Below are 18,051 nucleotides of genomic sequence, written 5' to 3'. Positions count from 1 at the left end.
CTCGTACATAAAAAAAGAGGTTGAGTTAGTGAAAACATGACATTTTTTCTTAAGATTCTTTCATCTTTATATATTAAAAGATAGATATTAACAATGGAATGTGCCTTTTTACAATAAAAAAATACATAAATCATTTCACGTTTATTTATTATGGCTAAGCGGGTAACAAACAGTTCGATCCCAAAGAAATCACACATATTATGTTAAGATTAACCTACTATCAATTAAATACCACTTAAAAACGTTATACCTATATGTAATGTCACCAGACGAAAAAACCCCTGGTCCGCAGTTTCAAATCACACATCCACAACCTAATCAAACGCCTTCGAATTAGGGTTCACCACCCCTGATTTACGAAATAACATCGCCACGGGACATTTCAACAGCGGCAAAAAGGGCGAGTACCTAAGCCCAGCTACCAGGAAATGGTAACTTGCCGAGAGACAAACAAAAATTTACCGTAATTTTGTTTCATCCCTTTGCCCTTCCCTCCTGTCTCATCACCCATAGATCCGTCGTAGATAATTGCGGGCAGTACTCATTCTCCCGCCAAAGTGGAAGCTGACATCCGGGGTTGCACTTCGGTGTGGCCCGGAGTTTTTACGATGTAAACTGTAAAGTCGCGCTCGTTTCATTATTATAAATCAGTGAATTCCTTTTGTGTAAGCGGCCCGATAATAATCCCTACAACCACCTCAAAACCACGCGTCGCGTCCTCGATAAAACGTTCGCGCCAGTTTGGCTAATGTGTTCAAACACGTGTTCCCATATAATGACTGTGTGGTAGCTAAATCTAAGACTCCTTTAAGTGTAATTAATAATGTAAACTAATCGATGTCCACCCTAATGTTATTACAACCCACGCTTGTATAATTTAGTGTAATTAAATATATCCTCTGCGCGGAGGTTTTGAATCGAAGTTTCTGTGTTATAATTATGTCCTGATGTCCACACAACCCTCAAATAAGGTGATACTCGTGAAGAACGCCGCCAGCATAAATGTGAGTTCTCCACCCCATCCTTCTCGGTATCATTCTGTCGCCCATGCGTGAGGCGAACGAAGTCAATGCGACTTCGGGAACCACGACCCTGAGATACCCAAGTGTGTGACATCAAACCCATAGTTTTGGGAATTTTATAAATAAAAATAAATTCTCTGGCGCCCTATTATTAAAAACCCTAAACAAACATAAAAATATAAACTCGCCCACGCTACATACCGATAAAACATAGTGAAAATGAAGAGACAAAGAAATCCGACAAGAATAAATCCGCGCGTAAACCAACGAAATAAAAATCAAAACCAGGGGTGTTCAACCTCATAAACAGTGTTTATAAAAATAAATGCGAGCCTTCAAAAATTAAAACGATGTTATAGTCCGTGAAAAGAAATCTAGTGCAACGAAACCCGAGAATGCCATGAACGTGGGTTCTCACAGAACGGACGTTCCTACGATGCTGCAGCCACCCCGTCTACTGGCAGCTGCCGGGGACCATAAACACCGGAGGTCCTGGAAAAGTCCAGGGTATAACCTGCCTGTCAAGGTCACCCCCTCTGCCCGACAACCCCTAGCACGAGAACTCAGCCCTGTCTTCGCACCCCCGCGTCAATCTTGCGACGGCGTCGCCGGACTCGAGCACACGTCCAAATTGCACCTCCCGCCGAACGACACCTGATCTCCGCAACCCTCCGCCTACCCCTGAATAGGCAACCCAGCCCCGACCACTGCAGCAGTCCGAAGAAGCCGATCATGTGACGACACCCTACCGAAACCGGCTACCCCTCCAGAACCGTTGGCACTTGCTGAGGGTATCTCGCAAGACGAACTAGAAACCTCGACGACATCACTCCATAACCACAAAACGTGCCCTATGAAAACATATCAATGTGTTACCAACGTGAACCATTCAAAACCCCCGCCATTTATTAGTGAAATTTTCTTTGTTTTATCAATACACGCTCCATTGACATAACGTGGTTGCCGATATGAGATTTGAAACAAAAGACGGCAGGGTGGTTTTGTCACCAGACAAAAAAACCCCTGGTCCGCAGTTTCAAATCACACATCCACAACCTAATCAAACGCCTTCGAATTAGGGTTCACCACCCCTGATTTACGAAATAACATCGCCACGGGACATTTCAACAGCGGCAAAAAGGGCGAGTACCTAAGCCCATCTACCAGGAAATGGTAACTTGCCGAGAGACAAACAAAAATTTACCGTAATTTTGTTTCATCCCTTTGCCCCTCCCTCCTGTCTCATCACCCATAGATCCGTCGTAGATAATTGCGGGCAGTACTCATTCTCCCGCCAAAGTGGAAGCTGACATCCGGGGTTGCACTTCGGTGTGGCCCGGAGTTTTTACGATGTAAACTGTAAAGTCGCGCTCGTTTCATTATTATAAATCAGTGAATTCCTTTTGTGTAAGCGGCCCGATAATAATCCCTACAACCACCTCAAAACCACGCGTCGCGTCCTCGATAAAACGTTCGCGCCAGTTTGGTTAATGTGTTCAAACACGTGTTCCCATATAATGACTGTGTGGTAGCTAAATCTAAGACTCCTTTAAGTGTAATTGATAATGTAAACTAATCGATGTCCACCCTAATGTTATTACAACCCACGCTTGTATAATTTAGTGTATTTAAATATATCCTCTGCGCGGAGGTTTTGAATCGAAGTTTCTGTGTTATAATTATGTCCTGATGTCCACACAACCCTCAATCAAGGTGATACTCGTGAAGAACGCCGCCAGCATAAATGTGAGTTCTCCACCCCATCCTTCTCGGTATCAGTAAGTACTACACATCCTATTGTTGTGATAAAAGAAAATTCTGTTTTTTAAATCGCAATATATTTATTTTATTTATTTATTTTTAAAAACAGTATTACGGCATTACAGCTATTGGCCAATGCGCCATAATACATAATAAATACAAATGTATAAAAATATCTTAATTACAAATAACAATAAAAAGACAGCATGTGTAAATATTAATGAAATATGATAATTTATACAATTATAAATTTAGCCTATTTAATACGTCCACAAACATTATATAGTTAATAAAAAACAAATCAACCTTTATGGTGCCATCAAATAAGCTAATTGCACGATACACAGCATCATGAAACAAACATCTGTCCTGCGACGAGGTATCTTGAAGACCGTGGAGCTACGAGTGATATTGGTGGGAGCATGAAAATTAATATTTGCCAGTATATAAGGATTGTAAATGAACCCACGAAGAAGTAAAAAGAAATGCTTTAAAAGAACAATCTCTCTTCGGGTAGACAGGGATTGCATTGATAGCATACCCAGAAGAAAACGAGTCGGGAAATTCATTTTATATATTATATACACGCTTCCACGTGACAATCTTACCTATTATCTAAATACCAACAGAAAAATGGACTCCGGCTCCCGCAGTTGAAATTTAAAGTTTTTTAGCTTACGATGCTTACGCTACCAGTAATATGAAAGATGGTAAATAATAATTAGGTACAATAAAATCTATTTTTGCTACCTACAAGAATGGAAATTATCTCAAGTTTACCATTTAATTGAAATTGAAGACACTTTATCACGGCAGTGTTTAATCATGTAATCACAATTTATTATTATGGCCGTGTCAAGATAAACATAATACACTAGAGTCTAGCTAAGTCAAAATAAAAAAGTAAATTTTTAAAAATAGCTAATTTTTAAGAAAAATTATATTGTTGAAACAAGAAAAATAGAAATACGTAGATATTATTATTATTATTGTTAGTCTAAACATATTCAGTAGGTGGCACGTGCTCAGTGTTGCCAACCGTACTATAATTATAGTATTTGTACTATAATTTTCGACTGCGCACCATGTACGATATAAAACAGGTATAGTACCTACGCCCAAAATACTATAATTTTGAGAAATCGGAAAAAAAGTTGCTAATGGAAGAAAAGCAACGCCAAAATAATCCGTGAGAAGCAAAAAAAATAATCCCCATGTCTAAAAAAAGGTGACGTTAATTACTTAACACAGCGATTTCCAAACTGGGGGCGCGGAGTGTTGCAAAGGGAGGCGCGAAAAGTTTAACACAATTAATGTAGCCACAGGTTTGCAGTTTGCAAATGCATAGTTTATAAAACGGCCGCTAGTTATAAACTACACAAAAAACAGTCCTATAAAAGGTTGTTTGAAAACCTTCTACAAATATGGAGACTAATTTTATAATCCCTCACTTCTATACTATTGTGAAGCGCAATGGCTATCTCGTAAAAAAATTAAAGGGTCAAATTAATCATAATGTTGAAATTTGAGGTAAATTTGTTTAGGAACGATAATTTTGTTGTTAAAGTTGTCTATTTCGTTAAAAATAGACTGAATAAATCAATCCAAGTATCACTAAAATGCATTCACTGATTTAAAAAGTCAAAGTGAAGGCATTCATAAAAAATTGGAGCTTAAGAAATCAAAATGACAAAAAAAAAGTTCGCCATGTCTCCACTTTTAAATGATTTCTACGCCAGATATATTGAAGCAAACAAAAATCTATTTACTGAGTTCTTGGTTAGTTTGCTAATGCACTTTTCACATTATTTTATTAATAGCAAAAAAACAAAAAAAGCGCTGCTTTGTTTCGGGACTATTAAATATTTTAAATATGCAGTTGAAAAATCCTGACCCGGGGGGTCCGCTTCAGGATGTGGGGTCCATGATAGAATCCATTTGTCAATGAACTAAGATAAATTTGGATTGACTACTATTGAAATTGATTGTGCTAATAAACATGCACATTCGTCAAAAATTAATGTAATATAAGTAGTAAAACCTTGTTGTTTTTTTTTCATTTTTGTTTTCGGGGATATTAGGGAGGCGTAGTAACATAAAGTTTGGAAACCACCGACTTAACATTTGAATTTTGTCTAAAAAAACAAGACGTTAATTACCCACGTAAAATTTTTTGAAAATGCAGAAAATTATTGGTGACTCAACGCGTACTATATTTTTTGCCGAAATACTATAATTTTGAAGGCTTTGTACTATAATTCCACTTTCAAAATATGGCAACACTGCACGTGCTGCCATCGCGGGAGAGCATTGTGAACCAGCGTTGCCATGTCTACTGAAATTTCAGTAGATCTACTGATATTTTTTGCCAATATACTGAATTTTTGATTTTTTTTCGAAATTCATGAAATCTACTGATATTTGGCTATTTCCCATATTTTTAAGTCAACGATGGTGAATTTATTAATAAAGTTGAAAAGATTTACGCACGCCTTTGTTGATTTGGATACACGCTTCTAAATTAACAAAGGATGCATTGTTACGCTACCCAATACCGGCATTTTAACCCACTGACATCATCATTGCTTAGAAAATAATAAATTAATACCTACCTATTATTATTTATTACGTAAAACGTCACACCATAACGTAACATGACTCAATAATCATTATATTTTAATGCTATGCCATGTGTGACCAGCAAAAATAAAATTTAATGGGGATGAACAATTGCATCATTGTTAGTGATAAGCTGATAAGAAGGAAACCGAAGAACAAGAGACATTATTCAAACATTTCAATCATTGTTAGTACAAAGGGTTTTTGTCCACAAATATTTTTTTTAGAACGCAAAAAAACTTTTTTCTTCTGGTTTCAAATATTTTTCTTATGCACGTAAGTTCGAATGAATGATACTTTTTGGATCCGGCTCAGGTACATAAAGTAAATTTGAACATTTAATTTGGTTAGGTATTAATTACTGAATAGCAATTTAAAATTTTAGGTCAGGTTTCTCAAGAACCTTTCAGCAAGTAAAGGTGAATGTACATAATTATATGATATAACAATTTATAAGTCTTCCGATTAGTGAGAGCACCACATGCTGATTTTGATAGGTATATCATTCAATATTTTTTATACTGTGGTGAGCTTAGTACTAAATTCGAAAACCGGACAATTTATGGTGGCATATCTATAACTAAAACTTTCTCATGATATTTAGAATGAAAATAAAACTGAATAAAACATCGCGAATGGAGAGATTTCCTTTCTATAACTAGGAATTATTTTAATTACACCAAATAATGGGATCTCGAAACTCGAACAAGGAACAACTGGGTACCTACCTAGTACCTACTTTTTATAGTTTTGTTTTCATCAGATTGTTTAGAGTTTAGACAGTCGAAAATGGTTTCTACTGTGCCCTTAATTTTCATCAGTTTTATTCTAGCATTCTCCGATAGCAGCAGTTATAGCAATATTAAAATTATTAATACAAGCTCGTTAATATTGATACCTATTATTTTTGAACTTCTTAAAATATTTTTCCTGATTCATTTGTTATTCAGAAAACATTTTAAATTGTCCTTAGTAGTAATCGTGAAACCAGTGATATAAAAATAACTAGGTCGTAAATCGTAATCGTATTATAAATCGTATTATAAACTAACATTATTTTGTGTAGAAAACAATAATAACGAAAACAAACAATAAATAGATGGTGATGAATAGTTTTATTATTGTTATTTTATTTCATAATTATTATTACAAGACCATAATATTCTAAAGTAGCATCAAGGTCGTTTGTTATCTGCACAAGGTGAGTTCTTTCCTTATTTTTAAATCATACCTATCTGATATACTTATTGCATTTTCTAAAATCTACTAATATTTGTGTTTTCCATAATATTTGTGAGTAAATTCATGATTATGTTTATAGTAAACTTGACATGATTAATGCACTGAAATGAAATGAAATGCAATGAAAATTTGGAAAATAAGTTTGCAATGGAATATTTCTTGAAGCCCTCGCTAATTATTTTTGAACTTTCTGAATTTTTTCTAAAAAAAACGAGACGTTAATTACCTTACGCGGTATTTTACTCTAAAAAACGAGACGTTAATTACTTTACGTGTAATTTTTTGAAAATCCAGAAAAGAATTGGTCATTCAATGAGTAGGTATTCAGAATCTGAAATCTACTGATATTTTGTCAAATCTACTGAATTTTTTTGTCACATTCTACTGAAATTTTAAATTTTGACTTGGCAACACTGTTGTGAACTTCCCACACTGACAGTCGCCTAGATAGGTAAGTCAATCTTATTATTGAAAAACAGGTAAATTTTTACTTAAATCTACAAAATATTTTGTTTTTTAAGTGGTTCAGTGAAGTCCTTTGGCTTATAATATGCTTAGAAGTCACGTCAGTTTCATATTTAAACAAGGTTATAAGGTAAAAAAATTATTGACATCGAATTGTTACTTTGTACTGTGAATTATTTTGTGTTTTTATCAAGCCACAAGTGTGACGATCTCAGTATTTTGTTCGTTTGCGCGAGCGCGTGCGCATTGATTGCTATTTACAAAAAGTTTTTTTCCCGATAGTGCTGTTTTTCTTGAAAATTCCGAAAAAAAAAACTAAATTTCCCGGCCATTTCCTGATTCTAATTGGAAGTCTGCTTGCGCTCTTACTCGATTTCAATTTTTAGGTGATCGCGGTGGTCAATATAATTCAATAATGTCATTTCCGAGATACGTTTGGAAAATGTTTACTACTTTTTTGTTATTTAACGTTTATCTTTTAAAATTTCCACTTTGTGCTGATACATCTAACGAAAACCCGATTTCATGCTGCTGTCAACTTGCGTGTATAGTGCATATTATATAAAAATTCAAATATTTTCTTTCAGAATCTCAGCACAACAAGAATTACAATGTTTTCCCCACGAATAAAGATAGCACAAGGGGAACTCGAAGGTCAGGTCGCCATTTCACCTGGTGGAATAGAATATTGTTGTTTTCAAGGAATTCCCTACGCTAAACCACCGATAGGAGATCTCCGGTTTAAGGTTAGTTAAATTATTATTACAGTGACGTCCCGTGGGGGTAGGCAGATTGAGCGTCGCTTGGGGGCGACAGTTGTTCGAAGGGCGGCAAATCGAGGAGAATCATTAGGTATCTATATGTAGAAATAGCCACCCAAACTTAGTAATAACGGAAATATCTTTCCAATGAAAAATTTAGCTCACTTGTTAGATACGAAATGTATTAATTGACATAAAAAGTTTAACAGGACTGTATTTTTGTCGGGTTCGCGATATCTAGTTTACTTCCGTTATCCTTGGATGTCACGTCCTTGATGGCCAACAATGACACGTGCAGATTTGCGAATTATATTTAAATTATAGGTAGGTACATACCTACTTAACCTAATTTAAAATTTATGCAACAATATTTTTGCCAGTCGCTCACGAGTTTTGGAAGTTGTTATGTGTATTTTTAAATGTATCTGAAACTGTGGACTCGCAATATTGTCTATTCATTGAAATAGAGATGGCATTTAAATAAAATTAGATTTAGTGGTAATTATATTTTGTTAGTAATGTAATACAACACATTTCTTAAATATTTTAGTCATGAAAGAATGATAAAAATACTGTTTAAAAAAATGGGGCGGCATTTTGTCTAGGGACGTCACTGTATTATCATAATATTACGGCCGTTACAACGAATATACTTACCGCGTTGACACAATGATTAGGGACCAGCAAACTTTTACAAATCTTTATAGTGTCTACAATATTTCATTTAAAATTGTCTCTCCTATTCAACTCAATGAATTTCACGAAATTAAAATATAATAATGATGTGAATACCTACTATGTCTACCTATATAGTTTTAATGTAATTTATTTAGTTTTAAAAATATGATTTTTTTAAAAGTGTATGATAACTTGCAATCCTTTGTATTTATAGTATTTATATCGAATCGAATTTAATATAGTTTTGTGTATGATCACAATATTGAAGTTGAAATTTGATATAAATAAAAATGATTTTAAGTTATTGGGATTAATATTTAATAAAATCATTGATATTTTAAAAATAAAAATAAAATATATGAGAACATGAATTATTCGAAAACATTTCTTTGCGTTACAGAACACTTCATAAACCATAAATGTGAAAACCATAAATAACCTGTTTTTAAGTAATTATTCGAAGTTTATCTTCGACTATAAAATATTTTTTCTTTCAAATGTTTTTAGATATTTAGGTATTGATCAATTAAAATATATCAACAAATGTAAATTTTCTATAAATTGTATTAAATTGCAAACTTCATATTTTTCCGCCGGGTGCCTCTAATTAGACAGAGTATTCTTAGTATCATCGTTAACTCATTATTTGTCGCATAACAGTATTGGAAATGCAAAACGCAAGCGAGAAATTGATTGTGTAGAAATAGGTTTAAAAAATCATGTTTGTTGAGATTTGAATTATTAATTTTGATAATACACCATTTGAACATATTTCAGGATCCTGTGCCTGCTAACAATTGGGATGGTGTGCTAAAAGCAACAAAAAATGCCGAAATCTGTCCTCAAATCTCTCGCGATGGCACTCGCTCCATAGCCGGTGACGAGGATTGCCTATATTTGAATATTTATACGCCCAGAAATATCTCATCAGAATCGTTATTGCCTGTCATGGTTTGGATCCATGGAGGAGCTTACATTCATGGCTCGGGCAACCAAGCTTCCTTTGGTCCCGAATTTTTAATTGCGAAGAATGTTATCATGGTCTCTATGAACTACCGTCTGTCGGTTTTTGGATTTTTGAGTCTTGACACACCTGATGCACCAGGCAATGCAGGTCTTAAAGATCAAGCTCTGTCGCTAAAATGGGTCCATGACAATATAAAACAATTCGGGGGCGACTCTAACAATGTTACTCTATTTGGCGAAAGTGCAGGTGCATCGTCTGTTATGTACTTAGTTTTATCACCGATAACACGTGGATTGATTCATAAAGCGATCATCCAATCTGGTTCGGCTCTCTGTCATTGGGCCCGACAAACGAATCCAGTCGAAAGTGCTCTCAAACTAGCAAATCTTTTGGGTTGTAAAACATCTGATAAAAATGAAGTACTTAAATTTTTACAGAAAGTGCCTATGATAGATCTTCTGAAAGCCAGTTATGCATGTTTAAGTAAACGCGAAATGAAACGATGTTATACGTCTGCCTTTTTGCCAGTTATTGAAAAAGAGTTTGATGGTGTCGTGTCGCTAATCAATGAAAACCCTGAGAATATTATCGCAACAAAAAAATATGAAAGTATTCCAATGATTATAGGATTCACAGCCAAAGAATCAATAATATTGTTTGACCCAATCAAACACGATATAAACAGAGTGAATGAAATTGTGGATAACTTTCAATATTTTATCCCACCAGAAATGGAGCTATCATGGAATTCAGAAAAATCTTTAGATGTTGCTTCTAAAATAAAGAAGTTCTACTTTAAAGATGAACCTGTTTATCATAAAACCGCCGAAAACGCTGTGGACTTATTGTCTGATTACACTTTCATACGCGGAGTGGAGATGACGGTTGATCTTTTTGTGCAAAATTCCGAATCTCCTATTTATTATTTTAAGTTTTCATATTTGGGAAATTTGAATAATTGGAAAGAATCATTGGAAAAAATGAATCTTAAGGAAGCTGGCCATTCTGACGAAAATAATTACATCTTTAGAAAGGATCGCCATGAAAATATCAATGTCACAACTTCTGATGAATTAACAAGAAATCGTTTAATCCAACTGTGGACTGATTTTGCGAAACATGGGTAAGTATTTTATCATACTACTAATTAATATAATATAAAAATCATCTTCTTCAACGTTCTCCAAATTTTTCGTCCTCAGATCCAAACTGTTTTTCTTTTCTTTTCCCACCCAAAATTAATGTTGAGGGTCTTCTTAAAACTTCCTAAAAAATCGGACAACTGTGGAGAATGTATTTTTAATCTATATTTTTATAAGCGATAGAAAATTGTTAACAATTATCAGACCAATGTTAAAAGTGCTCACGTTGCCTTAAACATGCATGTAATAAAATAGGGTTATTGTCAGAAAAATGCTAGAATTTCTTAGAGAGTTAAGTGTCTAGAAACCAGTATTTAAAAAGTCACATTTATGAATTTGTTTTCATTAGAACGCCACATGCCCGATTCATACTTTAAAGGCATATGATAGGCTCTGTCTGCGTGTATATATAATTCAATGTTTAAATCATGGGCAGCCAACCCGCGGCCCGCTGGGTGTCAACTTGTGGCCCGCGGAGCAGTGAGAAAATAAAAATAATATCAAATGCTGCCGCTAGATGTACTAATTTCGCAAATTGAGATTTGATATTGGCTGGCTCGAATTTGAATTCGCGCGCGAACACGCACATGCTCTCCCCAACCCGCCTTTTCACTACGTTTTTATTAGCTCGTATTCTTGTTTGTCTGGTACAGATTATTTCTTGTGTGTCCAGTACAAATTTTTTCTTGTTTGTCCAAGATTGGTATTGGACGATTGAAGATTTTTAACTAACTTCCCGACTAGATATTTGAAACTTTTAGAAAATATCAGAACACGACGACAATGCATTCTTTTAATACTTTTGGCCATCTTTAAGCAGAATAATTAAATTATTTTTCAGTTAATTTTGTTTTGTATGTTTCGGAAAAAATCGTTAAAAGTAAAACACTATTATTGGTTGCTAATGGGGTCATAGCAACTAAATTATTAATATATACGTGCGTTACTATGGAAATCAATATGAAATGTCAAAATGACATTTCAGTATTCTATATTTATTCAGTATTTCTATCAAGTACAAAAAAAAGTATTTATTTATACATAGAATTGTCAAGTTTATATGATTCAACAGAAATTTAAAAACGTGGTATATAAAAAGTTCTTTTTATCTTGTAATTATTTTTTAAATTATTGTACGATGTTTGACTTTAATTTTGTAGATTTATCTTTTTTTGTACAAAAAATTCAAGGCCTTTCTTTAGTGTTTTACTTTATTTACAAACTTTGTCCATATGCATTTGGAAAACTGTTTGTGCGTAGAAACAACCTCACTCGATATATTCATGCACTTAGTACTGCCACACAAAATCAAACTTCTCACTAAAATTTTTTATTTTTATATAATTTTGTTTATTTTTTATTAAGTATTTAAAAAAATCTAATCTAATAAATATGTTCGATTCTCATTTTTGTTTTATTTTATTAATATATATATATATATAATATATTACTTTTTTGTTTTGTATAAAAAAAAAAATCGATTGTGCGGTCCGGTAGGAAATCTCATTTTTTAAATCTGGCCCGGCTGCTGAAAAGGTTGGCCACTCATGGCTTAAATCAAATACATTGCTATCAAGAGTTTGATTATTTAATGATCCATTCTGTCAATAGATCTCTCATAAACAAATGGTAACAGTGTTCCTCCCCTGTCCACTTCTCAATAGACATTGTCTATAAATGGTTATTATTTGACTCGGTGACTTAATGATTTTCATTTTTATTTTGAAGGAATCCTACTCCATCCGTGTCTGCGAACATTGAAACGATTTGGAAGCCAGTGACTGCTGACGACAAAAATTGTATCGAAATAACAGAGGAATTGAAAATAATCGTGGATCCAAACGTCAACTCTATGAATTTTTGGAAAACATTGCACAATGATCTTAATGCGGTGTGATTTTCTTTAAAAACGACCTAATATGATTTCACGTGTAGCTTGTTGTAATTGCGAATTTATTTGTTTTGAGTTAATTGAGGTCGGAAAATGAATCCTAATGATATAGTACGACGTGTTATTGGTATACACGGGGTGTATTAATAATGGAGTATTCCTAAAACATGAACATTCCTACTGAAGATACCAAAAATACACACGTTTGTGGAAATTCAAAAATAATTTTCCGTTTACAACAGATTAAAAACACGATGACGCTATGTCAATAACATATTTAATATTATTAATAATAAATAATTTATTAGTGACCTGTAGGTAGGTTAGGTGGATGTATTTATTAAGTTATGGGTTTCAAATGGTGGATAGGCTAATATGGATATAAAATGCATGTACCACGTGTTTGTTTTGTAATGATTTACTCAGGGAAGAGATGGGGAAGAGTTTATAAAATAATATGTCATAAAATATAAATAAATTAAAAATAAAATATTATTGTTGTAAAATTGTTGTAAAGTAAACTGAAAGAGCAAAAAGAACACTATATTAATAAAAAAAATAATGACACAAATAGAGCAGGTGCACCAGACGAAAATATATATTTTTCTATGTTTGTACACATCCAAAATATTAAATATTACCTATTTCTATAAAATATTTTTTACAAAAAAAAATGTAAGCAGTATCATTTTAATTTATAAGAATTGTTAACTTTTGAACAAATCACTGAACAAACAAATAATAATACTTATGTAGTAAATACATTTTTATTCGAATAAATTAAACACTTTTTTACTTGTCGCTGACATATTTACCTTCCATGTCTTAATATCTTAGAATTTAGAATGCTGCCCGCTAATTTTAAATCTCAAATTTTATGCAAATTCATTAGGTACATAATATTATCTTCCAAATATATTATTTTTTCAAGGATATCTTAAGCGGATAAAGTAATATACTTAATTTTACTTAAATAAAATATACTTAATTTTGACACTGACATTGTAGTACTTAGATAAATTTGATAACTCATTTCACACCAAACCTAATCTCAAAAGATGTAATATTCACACTCGTTACTTCATTTGTAGCCCTTCACGCGCGTTAACATAATTTTACTCCCTACTTTAATTGTAGTTTGTCAATTTATGGCTACGTCCGTATGTTGTAGCTTAACCACTGGGGAATGACAAAAGTAATGGCGTATTTCAAAAAAACACTACCTTATTCTTAGGTCAATAATTATTATAAAGCAAGTATTGTTCGTAGGATGTATATCACACTTGAATGGTCAAAGACATAGCTTATAATGAGTATCTTTAGAATTATCTTCAAATGTGTTAATCTTGCCGATTTTTTGAATAATAAAATGCCTAATTCTTGTCAAATTTGGGATCACAGAGATTATCAGTATAATTTTTTATCGTGAATATTTTACTAAAATTATCTCGTCATAAATTATACTAATGGTTTTATAAATGCGTTTGAAAATTAATAAATGTAAAAAATCTTAACACCACTGCACATTCATGTACCGAAATATGACTATATTCTAAAACATTAGAGCGAGAGGTTTAAAAGAATACTATTTTATGTAACAAAAATACTTTATGCAGTCATCAAATGTTTAAAATAAATATAAAGGATAGTAAGGCTTCAAAATTATATAAATAGATTATCTACAACGTCTAAGGAGTGTCCAGGATCATGGTTTGAAAATACAATAAAAACTCAATTTTGACCTACGATGAGCATGTCCCCCCTTAATATTAATAATATTTTATTTTGTGCAGTATATATGCACTAAATAATATATACACTGTAAATCTCGGCTGTCTTTTTTCACCTAATAATATTTCTTTCAGACTTCACTTATTTATATTTAATTCTGGTAACAACAATTTTACTTTCTATTCGACACGGGCGTTCTACTCCAATGCTCAAGTCCAACTGAAATCTTATTTAAAAAAAGTCTAGTTTTGAGGGTGAAATTGTGAATCGTTGCCTAACGCCGCCATTCTGAAGTGACGATTTTTGTCGTTTGACTGGATGTTGAATGACAGTTGAAAGTCAATTGATAGGTAGGAACAATATTTTAATAAATTTGATCAACTTCTAAGTTCAGTTGAACGAAATTGAGATATTTTCTTCTTTGTCGGCTCAACAGTGAATTCGAGAATAGAGTAACCAAGGTGATAACAATTCGCGTTGGCACATCAAATAATGTTTGGCTCACTTGACGCCAATTTGATTGCTACCACTTGTTTAACCAGTTGAACGACAAAAATCGCCACGTGAGAACGTATTTTAGAATCAAGTTTTATCAATTTTACGTTTGTTAAAAAATCAGACATTATACAACACGTATTATGTCATTTAAGAAAATAATACCAGAAATTAATGAATAAATCTGTCGGAACAGAGAGACAAATTCAAGGAGCAGCCCTGTAGCTCTAGACCCGTTATAAGGATGCAGCGCACTCTTTATGTGTATTAAAAATGAAGGACATTTTTTTGCTTCAAATATAATGGTATACGTACATAGTGAATCATAATTTATTAAACAAACATTGTCATGGTTGTTATAATGCCGGATCAGACTCTCGCCGAGACTTTCATTAGTTATACTATTTGGTACCCGAGGGGGGACGAGTGCGCTACTACACTCTCGCGTTTTCTCGGGCAGTGTCAGCGAGAGTGTGCTACGGCATAAAATATAATTATTATGAGTGAGTTAATTACTAACAAATATTTACCTGAAAAAGAATAATACATAATCATTTTTTTTTTTTTTTTCGACCATGTTCGACCCTAATAGGATCATATGGGCCTCCACAGAGTAGAGGTTTGTATTAACAGATTTTGTTTTTTACGAGAAATGGATGTCAGCCACTTGCTCAACCTATTAGGTCCATACCCTGACTCACACGCAAATTGAAAAACAATATGTGTACTTGCCAGACCCAGGATTCGAACCTGAGACCCACGGCGTGATAGTCCAACGCTCAAGCCGCGCTACCACCGTGGGTGTCCATTGTCCGCGACCACCGTGGGTGGTAATCATTAGTTTTGTAATAATAATATAAGTTATCATTTGTTATTTCCTTGGTTATCTTAAGTAATGGCTCTAATTTGACAACATCATAAAATCGGTGACACGACGTGTCGACTAGCTTATTATAAATTATGTCAATTTTTTTAAGTTGACTTGTCTTCTGTGCGTTTACGACTTTAACGGCATTGTGAGTTATGACTATGAGCATCTTGTACTTCACAGTCCTGTACGCAGGAGAATTGTATAAATCAGTGTTTCTAAACCGTTTCAGCATTTAATTATTATTTAATTACCACATTTAAATAACATGCTAATTATATCGAATGGTTAATTAATGAGGGTGCAAAAGGTGTGCTGTGAAAGGATTTTAAAACTCGTAGTAAATTCAGCCCTGGGTAAACTGAATTAAACTGAAAAAAACTAGATAGTGGTTGTTTTCTACAGCTGGAAAATTGAATTTTTTTTTAAATTTTCTATACAACCTGTGATTAATCATAACAATAAAAAAAAATGCAATTGACAATTTTCGCACCTAATTTGAGAGAACATATCAATGATGATTTTTCGGGAGAGGCAAAATAAACTTTTTTTTTGTTTCAATAGGTTTTTTTAACAAAACTAAGAATGATAGAAAGATGAAATTTTCAACTTCCTAAAGTAAAATCATTCCTATTTTAAATAAATTAAAAAAACAAAATGTAATTTGGGTGATCTATCGACAGCGTGAGGTTATCTATACAGGGGTAATTTTTATATGAGGCGATTGATAAGAATTAGCCCAAACCATTAGATTCAAGCTATAGATCAGAGGTTCTCATGTGCAGCCACCAGAGGATTTTGCTGCGGCCACCAGCATCATTTTCAGTATTTAATTTAATTAACCGGGCTAACGTTAAATATGTGTTATTGGAAATGAGTCATGACCAAGTACTTAAAAACCATTTTAATAATACCACGGTTGAAAAAATTTGATCGAAGTTATACGTTGACCAAGAATCAAGTCAATTCAAAGAATTGACAACAAATTGCTTTATTAATATTGTCGATTTTCCCTACTACTGTATACTGTGAAAGATCATTCAGTGTAATGCACTTCATAAAAAACGAATATCGAAGCCAGTTGACAGATGTAAACTTAGAAGCAGCCACGCGGCTCGCATTGGAAAAAATGCCTATTGAGGATTTTCCATATGCATTATTTTTAAATAAATAGATATGTAGTAAAATGTCTTATGGACTTGTCTATAAATAAATCGGTCCATTTTTTTAATAAATAATATTTAGTTTTATTTTTTTCAATCACAAAAAAGTGAAATTTGGTACGGCCACCAGACGTTTCCATATAACTGTCAATGTCAATTGTGCGGCCACAGTTAAATTTCACGTGAGAACCACTGCTATAGATAGATCAAACACATATTCAAAAATAACCTTGCAGGTATTATGATCAAGATTTTTACCTAATTAGATATTAGATATGCTTGATTTCCACCCTGGGGTCCGGAGAAACGCTTTGGGCGTTGTACTACTTTTTATTTATAATAAATAAGTAGATAAGTAGATTTTTTATTTTATAACACCAGGGAGAATTTTTTTATTGACAAACAACCATACAATAATAAGATTAGATTCTTTAACGAAGCACATTTTAAATCGTTTTTTAGTTGTAAATTTATCTTTCACTTCAAAAATATCCAGTTTTTTTAAATGTTTTTAGATACCTACGTGTTGATTAACTTAATCACATTTAATTGCAAGCTAGGTACGTATTTTGCCGCTAAGTTATTATCATTGAATTCTGAATTCAAATCGAAATATTTTTGACGTCTAAAGTCGGGTACTCATTAGCGAGTCGTAACGGTGACCGTTGCAGATACAGTAACTAGTATCAACGCCAAAGAATTAGTTCTAGAGCAGCTCATGACATGTTCTTTCAATCCATCGATGATCGCCTGACAGACTTCCGGGACGATAGTGCTGATGGCCTGTTTAGATATGCGAAAAAGATACCGCAAACTTGTGAAAGAATCCCCTGTAACCAAATATCTTAAGGATACAACTAATCTATCTTGCACTGATACTGTTTGTCGAATCCTAGTGTTTATTTTTTCTATCTTAGATCCAATCTAATGTTAATTACATACTCAAAATCTGCATGACTCATTCGTGTAAAATTCTTGTAATGACCATTGATGTGTTGATATTTCAAAACAGAAAGTAAAGAAGAAGTGCTTCTTCTTTCTTACATGTTGTCAGTGTTGTCACTCCACCAACGTCTTCGACGAGGTTTGCTTTTATCGAGTAAAAAATCTATAAAAATATACGCCGCACTAGATATCAATTCGTACGACATATTATTTCACCTCAGAATGAGCACTGCGGGTACGGTAGATCGCCATCGGTTACATTGAGATCATTGACGTCACGTCCACATCTAGAGTTAGTTAC

At 33.4% G+C, this 18,051-nt stretch overlaps 1 protein-coding gene across 3 annotated transcripts; it reads left to right on the top strand.

Moving 5' to 3' along the window:
- Positions 1-7,059: 7,059 nt before the first annotated feature.
- LOC147066238 (esterase FE4-like) lies at positions 7,060-12,691 on the top strand. Of its 3 annotated transcripts, none has more exons than XM_085955250.1 (4): positions 7,060-7,095; positions 7,697-7,855; positions 9,326-10,638; positions 12,386-12,691. In XM_085955250.1, the coding sequence occupies exons 2-4, from the start codon at positions 7,721-7,723 to the stop codon at positions 12,552-12,554; spliced, it is 1,617 nt and encodes a 538-aa protein (XP_085811376.1). In that variant the 5' UTR covers positions 7,060-7,095; positions 7,697-7,720; the 3' UTR covers positions 12,555-12,691. The 3 variants fall into 3 exon arrangements, with proteins under 3 accessions (XP_085811376.1, XP_085811375.1, XP_085811377.1); XM_085955249.1 differs by having other exon boundaries at positions 7,082-7,239; XM_085955251.1 differs by lacking the exon at positions 7,060-7,095 and adding an exon at positions 7,362-7,495.
- The last annotated feature ends 5,360 nt before the right edge of the window (positions 12,692-18,051 follow it).

This window comes from Rhyacophila brunnea, unplaced genomic scaffold (genome assembly GCF_057557595.1).
Source record: "Rhyacophila brunnea isolate RB1 unplaced genomic scaffold, BYU_Rbru_1.0 scaffold_5, whole genome shotgun sequence".
Classification (NCBI taxonomy): Eukaryota; Metazoa; Arthropoda; class Insecta; order Trichoptera; family Rhyacophilidae; genus Rhyacophila; species Rhyacophila brunnea.
This window is presented reverse-complemented; position numbering and strand designations above follow the sequence as displayed.